This window comes from Camarhynchus parvulus, chromosome 1A (assembly GCF_901933205.1).
Source record: "Camarhynchus parvulus chromosome 1A, STF_HiC, whole genome shotgun sequence".
In the NCBI taxonomy this organism is placed as follows: Eukaryota; Metazoa; Chordata; class Aves; order Passeriformes; family Thraupidae; genus Camarhynchus; species Camarhynchus parvulus.
Window position 1 is genome coordinate 35,601,840 of NC_044586.1, and position 15,552 is coordinate 35,617,391.

The following is a 15,552-nucleotide window of genomic DNA, read 5'->3' on the forward strand; positions in this document are numbered from 1 at the left end:
CATGGGGCTGGACACCAGACTCTTCATCCACTATATCAGATATTTGAACATGTTTAAAATGTACCTACCAGAGAAGAATTTTCTTTTATGTACAAGTAACAGCTTTTTTATTACGGTCCTGAGATTTTGTATATTCTTTTCTATGTATCTGATAATTTATCACTCCTACCACCATCTTTTTCCCCTTTTTTCAGTTAGCTTTCAAAAACATGTTCATTCCCCACTTCTTAGAAGTGCTTGCATCAGCTTATCCCACCTGTATTTTCAAGGCTATTTTTAAAGCAGCAACAAGCAGTATTTTTAAAGGATGCACAGCAACAGTGTTAAAAATAATCCATTGTATCTGACTAAATGTAGACAGACTGTTAAATGAAAGTTATTTTAATGAACAGCCACATTTCATTGTCCACCCAGCACAGGTTGCCAATTCCAGTTCTGGGAAAGAGTCAAGAAAAACACTCCTCTGGAGTGCCTGAAGGTTTTGTAGTGAGCATTGCATGCTCACATTTATCAAGAAGTCTCAGGAGTTTACTCAACTATTGTTGATTGTCAGGGCACAATTGTGTATTTAGACTTTTCTTTTTCCCATATTAGCACTGAAAACTACACTCCCAGGGAGGGGCATGAGCTGCAGATCTGGCAGATGATAGTAACTCTATGTGTCACATGGGTAGACTGTGGAACTTGTGAACACTCTTTTTCATACAAATTTCTGAGTATTTTATTGCCATTCTTGATCTCTTCGGGGAGACAGCAAATTTAGGATGTTCGAGTAGTTCTGCAAAAGACAGGATTTGAATGAAGCCAGTCAGAATGGCCAGCATTATTTCAGGAAATGTGGCTTTCACACACCTTACACTATTAAGGTAATGAGCATCTATTTTTAGAAAAGCATTTATACAACTGAGGTGATTCAGTTCAATCCACTATTGGGTTATCAAGTAGTAACTTAAATATCACACCTGGTGGTAAAGCCTTGCATTCCACTGATTGTTTTTCTGGATAATTTTTAGCAATATTTACTGAAAGTTATGCTTTATGGCAATTAATTATATTAAAGGCATTGTTTCGTTTTGCTGCATAATGTAGGCTACTATCTATCTACATGTATACCAGTTGCTTCAGCAAGAGGTTATGAGGAAATACAAACGAGGTCTTTCTGGTATTCCTATTATTGCAGAACTGTTCTCTTGGGGTTTGGGGGTTTTTTTTTTGTTTATTTGTTTGCTTGCTTATGTGGTTGATTGGTTGGGTTTTTATACCTGTGTATTGGATATTAAAATAGAAGGTTTCCTTTAAATGTTGGGGAGTCTTTTTATTTAATGAATGAGTTGGACTGGGCAGCATTATTTCAGAAAATGTGAAATATTTTCTTAAGGGAATAAGCATCCTTTTCCAGAGAAGTATTTATACAACAGAGATATTTGCTTTCATATAGCCTGTGGAGATACTCTAATTTAAATGAATAGTGAAGAATATAAGCAAACTATTGCAAGGAGAAAGTAAAATTATTTGCCTTGTAAATACTATTTCTTCATCTCCTTTTTAGTAGAAGTTTGTCAGATAAATTGCTGAAATAGTGTAAAACTATTGATTCATTGAGAATTCTGCATAAAATTTTGTGTAGCTCTAGCAAGACTGAAGAATTTTTTTAACACTAATTTCCAGAAAGTTATATAGTAAAACAACTCAAGTTCTTCAAAATACTTTAACATGCACATTAAGTCAAATTGAATTTAGTAAGATCTAAAGACACATTTACATGCTTTCTTGTATCAGGGCCCAGGAGAGTAAATAGGATAAAAAGTCTTGTGAGCAGAGGACAAATTCTAAATCTCTTGCTCAGAAGGAAATCCCATTTGGAAAGACAAAACTTCAAAAGTTGAATTTTAGAGTTTTCCAGGAAAAAAAAAAAAACTCTTTAATTTTGAATGTGGAAAACAATTCCTATAACTGAACTTCACTGAGCTTTTGAGAATAAAAACAGCTGTGCAAATTGTTCTGTGGAAGAGATCTATGCTGTAAAACTCAGATCCTGAAAACCAGGCCTAAGTCATTCAGTAAAAACTCTGCAAAATCTTATCTAGGAATACTCTTGACATGAATAACACTTCAGTTGAATTCATCTGAATTTTGCAGAAAAATACATTCTGTGTAAAACTTAGATATGAATATGGCTCCAGGATTCAGTTTGTTGATGACACTGATGCTTGCTTTCCAGAAATGTGTGCTTTATTGGCCAGAAAAAAGAGGAATCTATGGGAAGGTTGAAGTCCTTGTTAACAGTGTGCAAGAATGCAAAAACTACACTGTCCGTCAGCTTACAATAAAGGTAATAATCTGCAGCTCAGAAGCCTCATTCACAATGCTCTCTTTTCTTTATTATTAAATGAAGTTAAAGTGTTGGCTTTTTTAAAGGGTGTAAATTTTTGCTGGAGGAGCTATGAAGCTGCAAGGTAGGGTTGAGGCCAAAGTACTGGAATACTTATAGTATTGCCACTTTGTATGACTCTGGCAATAAAAAAGGCTTCAAAAAAGAGTGCAAGAGTGCATTTTCTTGAATTGCATTTGTTTTGAGGCCCTTCTAGCATTGCCAAGGCAAAGTAAAGGGATTTTACTTAATGACAGAACTAGCATAACATTATTCTAAAAAAGAGATATGCCGCTCATGTTGTGTGCTGAGTGCAACTACAACCTATCTGAGAAGCTAAAAAGTATATAAAGAAATCTTCTTGCTTTCCTGGTTCTCACTAAACATTAATTGTGCAAAATAAAACAGATGCTCCTCTTCTGAGTTAACTCCCCTATTACACTCTCATGCTATCAGATTGACCCACTGCTCCTGATAGAGCATTACAATAAATAATGTATTGGGAAAATTTATTTAGTGTTTCAGCTCCAGCATTGAGAAGTGAGCAGAAATTATATCATCCAATACAAACTACCCTAGCCCATACTTAGCCCCATGTTGAAGTAACTGGTAGCAGACTCTCTTGGAAAGAATAACTGAACAAACTGGGATATCTTGTTAATCTAGAAGGGCAGTTCTTCTGCATGTTTAATATCAATACCCTTGTAATTTTAGTATCAGAACCTTATAATGACCTTAAAAGGTAGAAATACATGATAATTTAGAAATTCAGAAGCCCACATCAAGCTATTCTCTCTAAATGTTGTTGCTGATATAACACAGACGTCTGACAATTCTTAATTGACAATACAGTCATGAAGTCAGTAGCCAGATGAACAGAACACACAGCTGGAAAAGTCAGTAGTCATGAAACAGAATTTACACAGCTGGAAAAACAGCCAAGTTTTCAGGTGCACAAACCCTTCTTATAATTGTGTGTCTGGAAGCACATCAGTTCTATCCACAGTTACATCCTCCAAGTCTAATATAAAAAATTGTTTAATCTCTCTTAACATTTTTACTGTCTTTTTACCGTAACAGTAAGAAATAAAAAGAGTATAATTGTTCATATAAAGTCTTGATGTTCTTTCCAGCAAGGGAGTCAGTCCCGCAGCGTGAAGCACTACTGGTACACGTCCTGGCCAGACCACAAAACCCCTGACAGCGCCCAGCCTCTGCTGCAGCTCATGCTGGACGTGGAACAGGACAGGCTGGAATCACTGGGCAGAGGGCCTGTCGTTGTGCACTGCAGGTAATTAGCCAGCCCTTCTCTTAAGTGACTGCCTAAAGCAAGGCTGCAGCAAATTGCATCAAATAGCCCTCCTAAAGAATGTGTTTGGGGAAAAGCAAACATCTCCAGTTCCTCTTCATGTTAATTGACTTTTTTAGTGACCAGTAGGCAAAGCATATTGCAAAGCAAGTCACTTTTGAGGAGCAAGAATCGGGTACAAATTTGGAGACCAAAACACATCAGTACTGCAATTGGTGAATATTTTCACAAAAGCAGTTGGTTGGATATTCAAGAGCAAAGTGTTATTCAGTACTCAAGAATAGAGCTTTACTCACACAAATTATAATGCACCAGAGGATGACCTTCTAATAATTCTAGTTTAATTCTATTTTATTGCTTTATATTGATTCATTACCCCATATTGCAATTTAAGTAATAGGAAGTAGCACTGGATTTGTTATATTGGTGGAAAGAAGTAGATGAAGCAAAACAGAAAGTAAAAAAAAAATCAGTGTTTTCTTACTTGGTTTGTCTCATAACAGTGATGACACATCTCTTACAGTCAGGATAATACTTCTTTTTTTGCCTGGAAGTACATTAAATCAGAACTTTTCATCTTCAACAACTTTCCAGTTCCATATTTAGGAGATTTAGAGAAATGGAAGACAGATTTGAACCACCCATAATTTTTGAAAACTAGAATGTGATGAATAAGCAACTTTCCCAAATTTTATGCAGCTGTATTTAGCAGGGATTGTAGTTTCCCTAACAATGCAAAAATCTGTGGATAGCTATTGAGATTGCCCTTTTCATAGTACAGATCTTCAGTAATGAAGGTCTTTAGAAGAAAGAGATGTCTGTCTGAGATGAGTGATATGACAGTAAGGTCTGTAAGCATGGGCAGCAATTTTTTAATGATTAAAGAGAGATATCTCAATTGTGATTAAGATATCATCCCAGTTGTGATTAAAATTCATGGTTCTTCAGTCACAATTCAGCTATCTATACGTTCACTATGGTCTACAAATCTCACACTCCATTTTCCAGTCAGACAGTTTCTTCCCTTTTTGTCTGGGTGAAGACCTGGACCCCAAATTAATTTTTTAACATGTTCCGCCAATTTTCCTGCCATTCAGCATGAAAGCCATGAGGTGCACTGCATTCTACATTACTTAAGCAAGAAACAGAGTGGGGCAGAGATTCTCAAAATTGTTGAGGCCTCAGAGATAAAAAAAATGCCAAAATGGCTGTTTCCCAGCAGGCATCAAGAAAACCTGGGGAGCTATGGCACCAAGTCCTTCGCCATCCTGAAGAATCACAGGAGAGAGAGTTAACTTCATTAGCATGGGTCTAGGTCCTTTTTGCCTTCATGGTTAGAGGTATGGTTAGCAGAACCTCTGTATACTTTGAGGACTTTAAACATAAAGCCCTACTGAATTTTGGATTTAGGTTGGTTTCTCCTCCTTTTCAGTACATATCTCCATCATTTGCTTGGACTGGGCCTGAGAATACTCAGATTTTGTGGTGCTAATGAAACTTGGTTTTCTTACCATACACTTGTGTGCAATATGAAAAAATGTGAGCCTCACAATACCCACAGCTGGACTGCTGGAACAGTGCACACTTTCATTTCTCTGTATGAAAGTGAGCAGAGAAGCCATCCTTGCTGGACGTGCACCCAGGAACTGTGGGTTGTAGCAATTCCACGTTTCTTTTTTTTTTTTTCTATTTTCATAGCTATTTAGTGTTTTCCATGTAGTTCCTGGATCTGTGAACTTCATTCTTCTTTTAAATTTTGCCTTTTTTTCAGTGCTGGTATAGGAAGAACTGGATGTTTTATTGCCACAGCCATTGGTTGTCAGCAGTTAAAGGAAGAGGGAGTTGTAGATGCATTGAGCATTGTCTGCCAGCTACGAATGGATCGGTGAGTTCCAGAAGAACCACAAATCAGTCAATGATTCTGAAATAATTACCAAAATGATTTGGTAATGATCAGTAATGATTCAATAATGATTCTGAAAACATTTTCACAGTTGAATGTTACTGGCTGCCCTTGCTTTTCCTGACTTTTTTGACCACATTAACTGAATAATCAAGGTAACATATTTAGGTCCTGAATAAGGAATCATATTGTTTTCTGGGTGAAACTTTCATTGAATGAAATCACAACCCTGTAGTTGCCAGGCACTTGCCACTTCTCTTTTCCCCCACTAAAATTTTCCGCTTGCTGTCTGCATCATCCCATTGGGACACAAGAGAGGTGAGGCAATCTGGAGACAAGGGATTTTCTTTGAGCCTGGGTTGACAAAGAAATCCAGGCTCACTGAATGTGTAGCTTCTTTGAGCACTGGAGAAAGACGAATCTGGTCCTGTTGCTATTTCCTCAGCTGTGCTGGGGGTCCTTTTGTATTGAGTTGGCAAATTTACCCAGCCTAAGAAAATACCAAGGCATTTGTTCCAGACTTTTCTGAAGTCAGATCAATTCCCTGACTGAATTCACAGCCTGGGAGCAGGAACGGTGTAAGCCAGCATTGTTGCAGAGTGCTTTGTTTTGTGAAACCATGGCTGAAGAGGGATTTGTGTTTTGAAGGAGGATGTGGGTATTGTGCACAGTGGAAACTGTTGGTTTGCTTGTACTTTTCTTTCTTATTCTGCTTGGAGAAACAGGACTTTGTATAAAGTAAATAAACAGGATTGCACCAAGAATAGAGGAGTCTCCTCTTCTGCTGTAGGTACAGTTCATATAATCTCCTTGCAAGGATTTCAACTGCTTCTGACATGCGTGTCTTCTTTAAATGAAAAAAATACATAGGGTGCAAATGCTAAAAAATAGTTTAGGTCAAAGGGTTAATACAGAATTTTTCATGTTGTGAAGAGCTCTGAAAGGTACTGGAACCATGAAGTGCAGAAGGACCAGAATCCATAGAGTTGACTGTATTTATGGATTATCTCCTCTGCCTTCCCCTCCCGTACAGCTTCATCATACTAGACATTTAATATGAGCTTTACAGGGTGACATGAACTGCTCGGAGTGCAAAATTCTCCAAGGGGAGTTACTGACCTAAAAATCTCAGCGACAAAATAAGAAGGAATAGCTGAGAGAAAAATGCTTACTCTGTTTTAAATTGCCAACTGCAAATTTCCAAACCTCTTTTTCTGAATATCTGTCTTATTGAGAAAGGTTTGAAGAGTTATTCCCCATTTTAGTATTTCTATTATGAAAAAATCTTTTTCTCATTGCTTTTACAATCCCGGATAGAGAAGTGAAAGCAAACTCTGGTCTCAGCTGCCTCTTTTAATATCCTATTTCAGACATTAAAAAAACCCCCAGATTTTCTGCATTATTAACTGACAACACAATTATATTGAGTGGATCTGCCTAATGAACTTTCTTTTACATATTAGTATCCTAGATAAACTTGGAAATAGAATGGAAATCTGACCCAAATATAACATTCATAACAGCAATTTCCATGACACAAAGCTTGTTATAAGAATTCTTAAATATTGTGATTTGTACATTTCTGTATTTTTTCAAGTTTCAGGTTGTATAAACTATAGAGATCTTGCTTCATATTCGCAGGCATTGCCTGAGTCAAAGAGTATGTCTCTGTTTTAATTTTTAAACACATTTTTCTGGATAAAACTCAGTAACCAAAACCTGTCTTTTATTTTCTTGTATTTTTTTTTCCAATTGGGCATATTGCAGAATGAATCTCACTGACCAGACAGTCAGTTTATAGTCATGATTATTGAGGCAAAGCTTAGCAGGCCCTAGGACTACAGTAGCCGCTGCCAGCCCTATCAGATCATGGGTCCATAAAGTGGCCAAGAGCCACTGTTACATGGACATAGCTCAATGACACAGGCCTCCCCTGCTGTCACAGTCCTGAAATAGTGGTCATTGGCAGGTGATGTGTGAGAGAGGGTCATTACACATGTCATGAAGCTGACAAAATGAACTTAAAGCCCATTAGACCTGGCTGCAAGAGCTGGCTGTGGTTGTCGTGGTGTTGCACTGCAGTTACCAGCAAGGTCAGCGTTAGCAGTGGGGTACAGTCATGAGCAGAGCAGGATCAGTGCTGAGGCTGTCTTCCTCATTTATGGCGGCCAGCAGTTTTTTCTTCTTGCATCACATTGCACTCAAAATAAAAAAAAAAAGAAAAAACAAACAAACAAACAAAAAAAGCACCAAAACAAAAAAAAAAAAACAAACAAGGAGAGTAGGATGGTTTTATCTGACCACCAGGGATCCAGGAACTTGGCTAGGATGTACACTGAGTATTTTATCCCTGGTATCCTATCTCCACTAGGTTCCTGGCCACTCAGAGCTGCATCTTCCAAACACAAGTAGTTACTACTGGAATGAACACACTCAGGGATGTGGAGTTTTTATCACATGGGTCCATGACCACATTTCTACCAAAGTGAATCAAGCAATAGGAAAAAGAAAAGAGCTGACTTAAAGGACTCACAAGTAGTGTTGTAGTGACTTACCAAAGTAGTCCTATTGCCCAGCATGTTCAATGAAAACCAAACAAGCATCCAGACAAATTGCATATGGTGGCAAAAAGTTATGCTGGAAAATAGTTCAATTAATGGGCCATGTAACTCTGCCTGGAAACAGAGTTTTAAATAAGTACTCCAGCAGGGATTGAGACAGGACAGAGCTGTTCCTACGTAGGGTATGTCAAGGTACCACTTCCTTCTTAGCTGTTTAGTGTAAGTTAAGGGGTGAAAAGGTCTGAAAGTAATATGAGAAAATGGACAATCCACTCAAAATATTGGCCCAGGATGTAAATACAACCATGGTCTGTGTGAATTTGTAAAAAGACAGACCCACTGGTCTGCTCAGCTTGCTTTTTTTTCCCAGTTCATTTTTTATATTTTGCAAGAGAAACAGGAAATGTTTGATGTGAGGCATCTTCAAGACTTACTGTGACATCGAGAAACTTTGCACATTCTTAACCTTAAAGGCACATTCTTGGAATGACATCCGATAACTTTGCTCTTGGCTCCTCAGACAGGATGAAAAGAGTTTCCAGTGTGCGTCAATTCATTGTTTAAGTGTTTTGACTAATGGCCTCAGGTTAAAAAAAAAAAATCCCAAACCCTGCATCACATTAATTCTGGAGCAGACTGCATGCAGCTGCACTAGCAGCAAGCCAGAGGGCAGGGTAAAGGTCCTTTTATGCACTCATTGCTACCCGAGCAAAGATGGTCACAGTCCCTGAGCCCTCAGGATACCAGGGTCTGTTTCTTCCAAGCAACAACCAGAAAAGTCTCAAAGAAGCAGAGAGCCCAGCAGCTCACAGAGTAGCTGGCAGTGCAAGCTAGCAAACAGACAAAGGCTGCACACCCACAGGTGCTGTAGCTGTGGCTACATCCCTTCTGGGCGCTAGGGACACAGGAGAGGAAACCTCCCTCCTTGAGCAAATTTCCTCCTGAAATGCTCTTCCACACAGACATTTCCACAAACCAGTGTCTTGGGATCACAGATAATTCCCTGCTATTAAATGTGAGCCATGCATAAGAATGAAGGTGAGAAGGACATGGGATATTGATAGATGAAAAATTGGACAAAAGCTGGCAGTGTGCACTTAGAGCCCAGAAAAGCAAGTGTATCTTGGGCTGCATCTAAAGCAGTGTGGCCAGCAGGTCCAGGGACGGAGTTCTGCCCCTCTGCTCTGTTCTGCTCTGGTGAGACCCCAGCTGGAGTACTGCATCCAGCTCTGGGCTCCCCAGGACAAAAAAGGCATGGGCCTACTACAGTGGATCCAGAGAAGGGACATGAAAATGATCAGAGGGACAGAACACCTCTCCTATGAAGAAAGTCTGAGAGAGGTGGGGCTGTTTATCCTGAAGGAGGATCTGGGGACATGTTTTTGCTGCATTTCAAAATGAAAGGGGGCTTATAAGAAAGACAGAGAAAGCTTTTCTACCAGGGTCTGTAATGACAGAACAAGAGATAATTACTTTAAACTTAGAGAGAGAGTAAATTCAGATTAGATATTAGGAAGAAATTCTTTACCTTTCAATCCCTAGAAGTGTTTAAAGCCAGGTTGGATGGGGCTCTGAGCAGCCTCATCTTAGGGGCAGGTATCCCTGCCCATGGCAGGGAGTTTGGAACTAGGTACTCTTTAAGGTCCCTACCAATCCAAACCATTTTGTGGTACTGTGGCTCAATAAATCCCATGTATAGTGGCACTGACAAGGCTAAGTAGTCTAAACTTCTGAGTAAGACTCATATGCCCTTAAGCTGACAGAGATATGGACTGTTTGCCCATACAAGGTTCAGAAGCATCATAACCTCCAAATTGTGCTTGCTAACACAGGGCAGACACCATGGTGCTGGGCTCAGCCCCCACAGTCTTACACACACTTTCCTGGGGTTTTTAGCACTGAAGAGGAAGGAGCGAGGATCACCACCACAAACAGCCTAGTGCAGCCAAAATTGTTTAACCTGCCCTTTCTGCTAAGTCCTTCTCCCTGGATGTGTTCCCTTCCCCCACCCCTTCTACATGGCAGATCTAACCTGGGAAGTGCACTCCCTTAGAGAACATCTTGAGGGAACATTGATGAGGAAGGCAGGGAGGGAAGCTGTTTGGGAAGGGGCTGCATGGGCAGAGCAGGATGCAGCAGCAAGGAGGAAGGAAGGAGACTAGGCAGCACAGAGGATCAGAGCAAAGCCCTCCCATCACCTTTAGTATCTCGCTGCATCTCCAGGCAGGGACAAGCACAGAGGAAAGCAGCTGAAGGCAAAAGGCAGCCAAGAGTTATGAATTTGTGGATGTCTTTGTTGGCAAAACTACTAGTGCTTCATTTTGGGCTGGATGGGACCATTTAAGGGCCTGTGATTTTCTTCCTAGGAATAGCATATCGTAATAGCCATGTGGCTCACTAAAAGGTGTTCTACATTTGCCTGAGCTCATTGGAGGAACACAGACCGCTGGTCACTTGCTTACAGAAGTACATACTATTTTAATTATGATTTTCCTGCCATAGCCATTTAGCCATCCAGAAGCACTGAAGAAAATAAAAGGACCTTTTGGTTGTAGATAACCTTCTCTAATACTGAAGGACAATACTTGCTGAGGAAGTTTTACCATTTTTCAAATAGCTTGGTATATCAGTACTACATTTGTTGTTAGGGATCTCATGAGATTTTCAGACCTGTTCCTGCAAGATATCTGGTTCCAACAGTGCTCTGGATCCAAATACCTCACAAATTTAAATGTTTCAATGAACTGAAGCCAGATGTGACAAGTATCTTAATGTCTTCATTCTCACTAAGGCCATTTGGTCTTTCATCATCCCAAAGGTAACTAGCTGCTCCAGGGTACACTGAGGATGAACCAAGGGCTTGTTCTAGAAGCAGAGTAGATAGCTTTGAATATCCTGGCAGATGAGATAACAGAAGTGGTATAAAGTAAACCTGAGGCCTTGCTCCATGAGAAGGGAGACCTTGAGAACCTCAGTATTGACAGAAAGAGGCTCAGTTTAATTTCAGAGCTAAATGGTAACACTCCTATCACGGCTACCTCCTGTAGGACATCCCCTTTCTATCATACTGTAACCAGTACTGGAGATGTGGGACTTGATCCTCATAGTTTGACCTGAAGAATTAATTGTTACCTGGTGAATGTATAAGAAGTAGGCATTTAATCCAAGCTGGCTGCAACTAGTTCTTTTTATGGTTAAGTTCAACTCTTTTGCATTGTTGGTGGTGAAATGATTCACCGCTGTAAAATTTTGTAGGTGGTGGCTGTTCAGACAGGATGCATTGTAGGCGTTAGAAAGAGGACAGGAAGAGCTGTTCTCTGCACAGGCCATCTGCAGGTTACAGAAGGTTACATTTTTAGTGAAGGACAAAAATGAAAGGCCAGATTCTGTATACTTCCTTGCTCCATCAGTGGTAATGCTGCATCCATGTATGTGGCCTCCCTTGCCCAAGTGATTGAGCAAAATTCTCTTTGAATATACTGAATTTGAAATGTAGGTTTTAACACTGTAGGTTCCACATGTTTTCTTCTCTAATTTTTACTCTGATGGAACCAGGCAGGAATTCTTCATGTTGGCCATGTGCTGGATGCCATAAGCTGTGAAGAAAGTAATTCTGCTCTGACAAATATCTCCCACTTAAGAAAATTGTAAATAAAAAACTGAGAAAAGGGCTTGTGTCATTGGGTGGTCATGGGGCTGATAGGAGCTGGAGGGTGTTGCAGTCTTAAGAAATAAGATTTCAGTGCAATTTGTTTCCTTTCCAGGGGTGGAATGGTTCAGACCAGCGAGCAGTATGAATTTGTGCACCATGCACTGAGTCTGTATGAAAGCAGACTTTCTGCAGAAGCTGTCCAGTGAAGCCAAGGAGGGTAAAACCAAATGTCAGTCTCTTGAGGTAATTTGTTTCATTACCTACCAGCAGCTTCTTCAAGGAGTTTACTGCAGTGGGAAAGACGGCTTTGAGGCCAACTTCTGATAGGATTATGGACGGTTTGGCAAAAGCACAGAGATTGCTGGACCCTTACTATGTATGAATGTATTGCAAGCTTCCCAAAAATGATTTATAAAGAAGGTACTGTACTGAAATTACACATGGATTCTGTGTATGTATCTAAAGGTGGGTTTAATTCTGTAATGCTGATATCTGCCATATGGAATGTATGTATGTGTTACTGCTGCAGTCAGATGGACATTGGGACTTCTACAGAAGAAATGTTTAACAAGTGTATAAAAGCTTTGACGTTTGCAAACTGTCTTGTGAATGGACTGTCAACTGTACTGTAAAGTGCTATTACTGATTATGTGGTGAGCTTGTTTCTTGGCCACATAATATTCTTGCTGCTAAAATTGCAAGTGTTCAACTATGGATTAAAAAAAGGAGATAATAAAAAAATTTTAAAATCTTGTTTTTGAAAATATTCAAAAGCAGTTAATATTTTATATGGAAATATATGTTCTTCATCCTATAAACTATTAAATGTGTACTTACTGTAGGTCTTACAGAGCAGTTGCAGAGCACAATGTCTGTTATTCAGTGTGTATGTATTTACCCTAAACTGTTGATTGTCTTAGAACATGCTTCTGCTACAGACCTGAATCCAGTGTATTTGTAAATTGTGTAAGTCATTCTACTTTTAAAAGAAACTTTGTAGCATATATTAAATGGTAAGGATTTTAAATATTTGTCTGTCTTTTATTAACACAGAAATTTTTGCATATGTTGTTTATCTGCTCTATTTCTTTCAGTAAGAGATAGATGCCTTTAGTGATACGGACTCTTCCATGACAGGTTATACAAGAAAGAAAATGCTGCTATGACTGTTTCCTTTATTGCTCAGTAAAAGTTTGTTTTAAGAGATATGCGAAGTTGGCATTATGGCTTACAGCACTGGGAGGTCTGTTTACAGGGTGTAATGAGTTTTTAATGCAGTGATGTTGACTTTGCTTCATACTGCTAATAAATTACCCTTAATATAAAATATTAACTGAAGTCTCTGTTCTTGCTTAGAGTAGATTTGTAATAGTTCACATGCAACAAATTACACAAAAGTATGATTCCCTTTCTTTTAGTCTAAAGAGATTCAATAAAATCTCTTTTAATTTCCCAGGTGCTTGAAAATGTCTCTTTTGCTTGTATTTTTCCAAAATAAACCAACTAGTAAACTGAAGAATCATATTAAAAGGACAAAGTACTGTAAAACCCCCCAAAACAATTGAATAGAAGGAAGTGCTCGTCACTGACTTTTTCCCCCGTGAAGGCACATTTCCTTCCTAGCCTTCGCTTCACTTATCTGAGGTGGGTTTTTTTAAGAGAAGCATGGGGAGTTGCTAGAGCGAAAATGGATTCTTTATTTCACGTCCTGGTTTCTACCTGTCTTGCGTTGACATTCTCAGGTAAGTGTCTCTCCCCACTTCCCCTCTGCTGAATTGCTCTTTCTGCCACTGAGCAGAGCCCTCCGGCACAGCCGGTGACTTAAAAAACTGAGTCACCTCTTCTCTGGGCTTCATACCAGAGGAATGAGGGCAGGGCCAACATAGCCCATTCTGTTTAGATTCCTTTCCAAAGGAAAATAAACTGCCTTCTTCTTTGCTGGAAATACATCTTTTTTTTAAGAAGATCTCCTGATAGACAATCCAGGAGCTGAGTTTTTGGGACAAATGCTTCAGACAGGAGATGCCTGTCTTTTATTCATACTTTATGAAACTTCAGAGACAAGAACTTTCTGTAATCCTTAGTTAGAAAATTCCCAGGTCTGTAAAAACAGGGGAATGACAACATCAATTGAGGGAAATAAATACACATTTGGTTTAGCACTTGGTAACTAATGGGGCTGGAAATGTTTGAATAACTGAGATTAAAAACAAAGAACAACCTAAACACGATATGGCAGGGACGCTGCATTTGAAATAACCAGCTCTGTGTTCTGTAACAAGTATATGTTTTGCATTTGTAGCTTTTGGGGTTTTGATTAATGCACTGTAATTTTCTTCATTTGAGTAGCTGATGTTGATCTTTAAATGTGGCGACACAGAGAGCTAATCTTACGTGAATTGGAATGGTCACAAAGCTAACAGCTAGAGACTTTGGAATAAATCCAGTAAAACAGATGTGCTTCCTACCAGTAAAGAACCTCCATTCCTGTAACACAGGCATTGAGAGACACACCAATTTGTGAATATCCTCCTACATGTTTCCCTCAGAAACATTATGAATTTTACTAAAACAACTTTTAGGCAGTAAATTATATTTTTAAAAGTCTCTGTTGTAAAACTGAAACAGAGACTGAGAATTCATGCAGATCTGTTTGCTTTCCAGCAGGGGAAATGAGGGACTGGTATTTGAATTTAATAGTTCTTGGATTTATTTTTTATCCAGTTCAATTTATAATGAAGGTCAAGATAACCCTGCCACAATAGCTTGGGGTTTTGCATTTTCATTATTTATGTTACCAGCACATGCATCACGTGGGTGTTGTGTTTGGAGGGGTTTTTTTAAATAAGTTAAACTTATGGGAAGTTTCATTAAAAGTTCAACACACAGAAAGTGAGAAGAGAGATTTATTTGCTGATGTATTTTAAATAATTGATAATTTGCTTTTTGTCAAGTAAATGTGTAATCAATCGTATTTTTCTGGAATTTTCCTTTTCCAGAAGGGTTTCTGATTATCCATGTCCAGAAACAGCAGTGTCTTTCAGAAAAGAGAGGAGTCATTATGGAAAAGTGCAATATGACTGACCTGAACCAGAAGTGGCAGTGGATGGCAGATGACAGGCTCCTCCATGTGAAGTCTGCCCAGTGCCTGAGCATCTCCACACGCTCTGCTCTGTCGTCTCGCAGCATCACCGTTGATTGTCCCCAGGCAGTCAGGTGGAATTGCCACGAGGATGGGCTCCTGAAGGTGGCCAACAGCTCCCTTTTCCTCACAAAACAAGGTCAGAAGGTCATGGCCAAGTGGAGTAAAAAATACCTTCATACATGGATGCAGCTAAAAGCCAGCGAGACAGGAAAACCTGTTTATGTAAATCTGTGCTCAAAGCAAGGTGAGTTATTCATTCAAGAAAAAATCCTGGGAGTTTTGGTAACAAAAATGTCTCTGTTATGCTAACTCAAGTATGAAAAATTATGATATTTTATTCATACAGAAGAATGTTTTTCACAGTTAAAAAGCATTTTGAGAACTATTAAAGAACAGCTGGGATGAGTGCTGTCTTTCTCACAACTGGTGGAGTTTTTAATCCACTTCATATTTTCAGGATGTCTCTCCTTTTGTCTATTCCCAATCTTTGGATCAATAAGCATATGTAACCTCAGCTCACTATTATTGTGTCATTTCCTTTTTCCATTTCTAAACTATGGGTACTGATTCCTAGTACTCTTCAAAAATGTGAATGCAAAGAAGTTCTCCTC

The 15,552-nt window shown here is 39.1% G+C and overlaps 2 protein-coding genes across 3 annotated transcripts in view; both read left to right on the forward strand.

Moving 5' to 3' along the window:
* Window positions 1-13,125, forward strand: part of PTPRR (protein tyrosine phosphatase receptor type R) — a 139,713-nt gene extending 126,588 nt beyond the window's left edge. The window contains exons 11-14 of the mRNA XM_030959928.1: window positions 2,222-2,332; window positions 3,505-3,662; window positions 5,452-5,565; window positions 11,909-13,125. Of these exons, the coding sequence (XP_030815788.1) occupies window positions 2,222-2,332; window positions 3,505-3,662; window positions 5,452-5,565; window positions 11,909-12,002 (477 nt within the window). The 3' untranslated portion in view covers window positions 12,003-13,125. The remainder of the gene's footprint in view (window positions 1-2,221; window positions 2,333-3,504; window positions 3,663-5,451; window positions 5,566-11,908) is intronic.
* Window positions 13,126-13,448: 323 nt separating this feature from the next.
* PTPRB (protein tyrosine phosphatase receptor type B) overlaps window positions 13,449-15,552 on the forward strand; it is a 62,736-nt gene continuing 60,632 nt past the window's right edge. For both annotated transcript variants that reach the window (XM_030959965.1, XM_030959964.1), the window contains exons 1-2: window positions 13,449-13,538; window positions 14,796-15,185. In XM_030959965.1, coding sequence (XP_030815825.1) covers window positions 13,484-13,538; window positions 14,796-15,185 — 445 coding nt within the window. In that variant the 5' untranslated portion in view covers window positions 13,449-13,483. The remainder of the gene's footprint in view (window positions 13,539-14,795; window positions 15,186-15,552) is intronic.